General features: G+C 49.3%; 1 protein-coding gene across 1 annotated transcript; it reads left to right on the top strand.

Annotated features, from left to right (window-relative positions):
* On the top strand, nucleotides 1-1992 carry MFIFM68171_10328 (uncharacterized protein; the record flags this gene model as incomplete). Its single annotated transcript, XM_071065747.1, has 1 exon — nucleotides 1-1992. The coding sequence occupies one exon, from the start codon at nucleotides 1-3 to the stop codon at nucleotides 1990-1992; it is 1992 nt and encodes a 663-aa protein (XP_070921848.1).
* Nucleotides 1993-6166: the final 4174 nt, after the last annotated feature.

Below are 6166 nucleotides of genomic sequence, written 5' to 3'. Positions count from 1 at the left end.
ATGGCATCAACCAGGACGCCCACATCGGGCGGGTCTCCGGATATCCTTCGCCACCCAGAAGCGCATGGCAAAGTGGACGGAATCCCAGGCACCCAGATAGAAGACAAGAAGAAGCGGTTGCGCGAGCTAAGAGACAATCATGCTTGCGTCCGGATCATTGTGAACCACATCGGAAGGCACTACCGAACCACCAAGCCTCCTCCGTGGCTCGATCTCTGCATCGTGGCCGAGCAGTTGCAGAGATCAACCCGGTTACAATCCGCGCACGCCGCGTGGGTCAGCCTCAGGGCGTCCTTAGCTAGTGTCCGAGCATGGATGGGGAATCACGGGAGCTGGAGGAATGCAGCAGTGTCGAGGATGCCTTACCTTGGCACTCCATCCGAGATCATGGCCGTCGCTTTTCTCCACTCCAAAGGTCCCGGACTGCCCAAGGGGATGATTACACAACTGGTTGGAGAGACGGATCTTGAATTCCTCTTGGACCGGCACAGGCCTGACCGAGACAAGCTCCCGCCATTCTGGAAGGGCGCTGAACTTGAGAGCCCCCGGTGGCGTCGCCAGTTCATGGAAAAGCCGCCGTTTCTCCCCGGCTTGCCATTCGACGATGACCTTACTGATCTAGTACTTAGCACCATGTACCTTGGCGGGAAGTCGGACCGTAAAGATAAACAGCAATTTAGCTTGCGGTCTCCGCCACAAGAGATCGCGGACGTGGACGTCGAGGACAAGTCTAGCGTATCAAGCGCTTCTGCTAACACGATCGTAACCAAGAAACGCGTCAAGACGGAGAACTCTCCCTCAGAAGAGGACGACGGCGAGCTGTGGGCGAATGATGTGCAAGCTACGATGTCCAGCATTACCGAGCCATTTAAGGAGGTCATTGCAGCCGAAGAGTCGAGACTCCTGGGAAAGCGGCCCAATTTGGAAGATACCGTAGCTCATGATAGCAGCAAGCGGCAAAAGACGGTGGAGGAGGATGCCCGCTCGCAGAGGCCCATCAGCAGCATTGAGGACAGCGATTCCTCCTCCGCTTTCTCCGCCCTCAGCATCAGACTCGCCAAGATCGAAGGAGAATGTAGAATGTTGACCGTCAAGTACAAGAGGCTCAAGCAACAGGACCGGAAGCTGTTGAATGCGTACAACAAACTCGAGGACAGCGCCGAAAAGCTGCGGAAACAGATTGAGCAGACGGACACTTGGTGCCAAAGGTTGCTAACTGAGAGTGCGCACAGGGATGAGCAATACCGCTGTCTGAACGAGAGATGCAGTAAGCTCGAGGAAAAGAACAAGCAGCTCGAGGACGGCAACAAAGGTCTCCAAGAGCGGATGACTGTTGTCGCAGCCCACATGAAAGCCTTGGAACAGGAAGACACACGCCAGCCCGAAGCGGGCCTCAGTCCTCCAACCGCCAGGGAGGACGAGGCCAAGGATGGCTTATCCTCCATCGCCGCTGCGGACCTGCCACAGTTCCCGTCGCCCTTGGCACGCCATCGGAACCCCAAGCGTAGCCTCGCGAACCTTCCCCGCATCCCCCGGATGCCCACTTTTGACATCCATCCAGTTAACCGCCAACACTATGACGGCTCCAATAACACGGTGGCGGGCTACACCTACCAGTCTTGCCTGACGAGATATTCAAACACCACCACCGCTACTTCCACTTCCGCTTCCGCTTCCGCTTCCGCCGGCTCAATCACTTCAGTCTCAACACACACCGCCGCCACCCTCCCCGCGCCTCCACGTCCAACATCCCCTATCAGCCCCAATCCGGCCAACCACCCCCTTGTCCAAAACCATCTCTCCTGGCTTCCCCCGCACCACCGTATCCAGCTCGTTGCATACTTGGCGAATCTCGACCCGCAGGTTTGGAGGCTGAGCGACAAAGAAGTTGTGGCATATTGCCAAGAGAATGGGGTAAGATATGCAAGGCTGCACGAAGTGGTCGTGTGCTTCAGGCGGGTGCTAGGGCAGTTGGAGTTTGACATGTTTTGATCAGGTTCTGGGGATAAAATGCGAATGGTAAGAGCGAGAGCGAGTTGGGAATGAAGGGAGGGGGATAGGGAAAGAGTTCTGGGTCATGGTATAAGGAAGTAGATCGATGGTTCTGAATGCCGGGATTTTCGTCCGCAACCTTCATTTATATCCTTTTCGGTAAATTAAAGATAGCAGAACTATGGGTATCATAGTCAGGTGTTGAATGTGAGATAGAAAGAAAGAAAAGAAAAGAAAAGAAGATAAAAGAGAAGAAAAAGAGAGAAGAAAAGAAAAAAAAAAAAGAGAGAGAGGGAAAAAAGAAGATAACGTACATGATAAGCGAGTGACCTAGACAAGCGAGTGACCCACCTTCCACTACCCCATAACAACTATCCTCGAATATACTACAACAATGCTAGCAACCAACTATAATTACATCGGAAGCAGCTGAATCAGATAATTCTGCAACCTCCTGGCAAGTCCGTACATTATAGCCAGGCTTACCACACACACCACAACACCAAATCCTCGTACGAGACCCCCTTGCACCACTACTATCCAGCTGCGTTTCTTATACTCCCTCCTCACCCACGGCCTTCTAGTCCAGTAGATCGTATACATCTTACACAGTAAGTGATCTTCCAAGCTGCACACGTATTCTTTTAGCTCTCCGGCGCTTGCTTAGTACCTCGTTAGCCTTACGGAGTGAAGAGACCTCTAACCGAAGAAGAGCTACCTCGTGCATTACAGCCATTATACCCTTAGTAAGCTGGTCCATAGCAGCTAATATCAAAGTTGGAGAGCTATTTTAATAGTTGGCAATGCGGGTCTTGATAGGCGTCGACTGCGACTTGGCTTCTCAGGGGTTATGTGGTATCTAGAAGACCCAAGGTTGTGCTGTACCAGTGTAACGAGAGCCTCTTGACGGAATTAGGACGACCGGGCGAATGCCCCGCAATAATGAAATGGTGCAGATGTCGGAAACACGGCACCTCTGAATCTTGGGAAATGACGGTTTAGGATTTTTGTGTGTCTTGTCTTGATTGTGTTGATTGTCCCTTGTTATGTTGTTGTCCTCTGTTCTTCTGCCTTCTGTCCATCTATCTTTGCTGGAGAGTTTGCTCCTTTTATAGACGAGATACGCGTACAGGATGGCGTTCGTACCGTAGCGCAGTTAGCTGCCAGTCTTCCTTAGCTCAATAGAGTACATGGGCTTGGCTCCCACACTAGATCCTGTGATCCTGATCCTTTGGCACATGATCCTTTTGACACACCCCCCCAGATTCAACCCGTCAAGAGCTTGAATCTGGACTTCTCTCCTGCAGACTGGGTATCTGCGTCAGTCCTAGCTGCTTGATGAATCTTTGGTGTAAAGGATAGTTAAGAGCTTTGGTTAACCCGTCTGCCATCATCTTGGCTGAGGGCGTGTATTCCACCTTGATTTTCTTGCTTGCCACTTCCTAGCGCAACCAGTGGTTGTGAATATCCACGTGCCGTAGTCGGGTCTGGAGAGTAGCCACTTCAGCCGTGACAAGTCGTATAGTTTGCTGATTGTCACATTGAATCTTGATGTAGTAGTCGTCCAGTTTGACTGACAGGTCGGCCAGTAGTCGGCTTACGAAGAGAGACTCTTTGGCGGCTTGTGCCAAGGCTAGTAATTCGGCCTCTGTAGTAGATGTAGTAACGGTTTCTTGCTTGTTAGCCCTCCAACCTATAAGCCTACTAAACAATTTCATGGCGTAGGCCTGGGAGCTCTTTCGATCAAGGCTGTTGTCGGCAAAAGACGCGTCGTTAGCGACGACGTAGTCGTCGCCACCCCCTAATTGTAAGGCCAGTTTGCGCGTGTAGTGTAGGTAGTGGAGGACTTGGTCTGCGGCTTTGTGGTGCTCGGGCCTAGGGTTGGTATTGAATCTGACTAGCCGTGATATTGCAAAAGCTATATCGGGTCTCGTAATTACAGCGGCATATAGGATAGATCCAGTCTTCCGCTGATAACTGGTAATTGACGAGTACTCTGCCTTACTATCATACGGCAACAATTCGGCTGTTGTTATGTGGCGGAGGCTAACACTGCTCAGCAGTGCCTGGGCCCACATCCCGTCAGGGATGACGGCCCAGGGGTCATCGCATACGTCTATAAAGACCCCCCAGATTTGTCCTCAGAGGACCTTTATAAAAATCAACCATCATCATATCTTACTTTGTTATAGATCATGCCAGTGTTCATGAAGTGCCTACCTTAGTGTCAAGGCTGACACCCTTGAGGTCACCAGTTACGGGATTACGACGGAAACCCTGTGACAAGTGGTGCCCACTACTAGAATCGAACTTGACCTTTGTCATTCCCGACGACGAGGACGTCGTCTTTACGCCAAAGCGAGGCGCCGCGAACATATTCAGCGAGCTCAGAGGAGCATCCTATCCGGAACTAGCAATTGTCAACGTTGACGACTATCCTGCGAGATCATAGCAGATGAACGATTAAGACCTCGAATGTGCGAGGTAGATATATAAGTTTATTATCGATAACCCGACAGTCAGTTTTGTCTAGAAGTTAACCGACGACGCTATTTGGAAGCTGCGTAGCGTCATATTACTCGTCGAGAGCGATATTTCCTCCGTCTACGAATAGGAGTTCTTAGAAGAAGTACAATTCGAAGACTATCTAGACAGTTGGAAACTCGACTACTATATACCCAGGCAGTACGTTCAGCATTACATTAAGAAGGTAATATAATGTATTAGAGAGGCCAGACTCCCGCCTTGGCCTGAGTAACTAGAGGAATCGACTACTACGTACTTGAGGGGAGTAGTGTTGACCCCGAAAACGCTAAAAACGGCTTTCTCAGTGCAATATAATATACTGCTACCGACGAGAACAATATAATTATTACGATCAGCAAGTCATTACAAGCGGATCTACTGAATCGAGTTAGATCAGGAAGGCTCTTCTGGAGATAAGATGCTAGCTATACTAAGGACGGTATCGCCGCTAGAAAACCCTATTCGAAGGGCATCTCTGGTATTCTAAACCTTTCTATCAGTAACTATATCGGATCCTGAAGTGTTACTGCTTATAGGAATAATGTTAAGATAAATACCTGGCGAGTTCCTACTAGGCGAATACGAGGGCGACCTCCGACTAAGCGGATCCAGAACCCCGTTAACAACGATGGAAATCCCGCTGAGACGGATACCCTTGTCGTTAATAAGTACGGTCCTATAGGATTCAGGGGAGCCGAGAACTTCAGCCCTGGCTATCGATAACGATAAGCTCAACCGAAGGATTATCGAAATCGTTATAAGACTCCTTACTAACAGATTCCGAGATGTGGGGCCCATTACTCCCGACGGCTCTAGCTATACCCTAACCTTAGACACCCGATCTATATAGTTAAACTGGAAGATTACCGACGTCGGTCTCTTATAGATCGACGCGGACCCCGAAAAGTACGGCGAGGGCAATCTCTTCTATATCGATAACGGGAAGCAGCTCTGTTACCGAGATATCAATCTATAGATCGATGTAGTGTACGACTATACTAACATTAGTTACGCTAACTCGGACGTACTTCGTAAGGGAATATACCAACTCCTATAAGGTGAGGTATTGTAGTGGTATTAAGAAGAGCTTACTATCACTAAAAAGGCTTTACTTCGCGTCGAAGTCGTTAGCTGGACCGACAAGATCCGAGCCAAGTTTGGTATCAAGTACTAGGATATAGAACGTTGGATATCCGAATACAGTTATATGGTATCCGATAACCTTAACAATATGCTAATCAGGAAGTTTGCTATAGAACTCTTCCGATATATATAGGTCTGGGGAGATAGTATACCGCTCCAGCTGTATATACGACTATATAGCAAGTTGTATCCCGAACTTCGTTAGCTATACCAACTACCTAAGGAAGGTACGAGCCTTATAGAGTACCTGGACTACGTTAAAGAGTGCAGAGTAGCGTACTATGACACTCTGAGAGCTAGGAAGACCGCTACCTGTATAGGATATAACGCGGATATCGAAGAGGAGGAAACAAATCCCTACGAACTATTAGACGAGGAAGTGTATTGGAGGTTAAATAACGAGTAGTATAACCGTCGATTATAGAGAAACCGTAGAAACTTTAGTCGACGTTTCGGTTAGAACGACCGCCAGTTCCTAAAAGGGGAGTGAAGCTGGAACTAACCT

This window comes from Madurella fahalii, assembly GCF_045866475.1.
Source record: "Madurella fahalii IFM 68171 DNA, scaffold_6, whole genome shotgun sequence".
NCBI classification, from domain to species: domain Eukaryota; kingdom Fungi; phylum Ascomycota; class Sordariomycetes; order Sordariales; genus Madurella; species Madurella fahalii.
The sequence above is the reverse complement of the archived record's forward strand: the minus strand, read 5'-3'. Positions and strand labels throughout refer to the sequence as shown.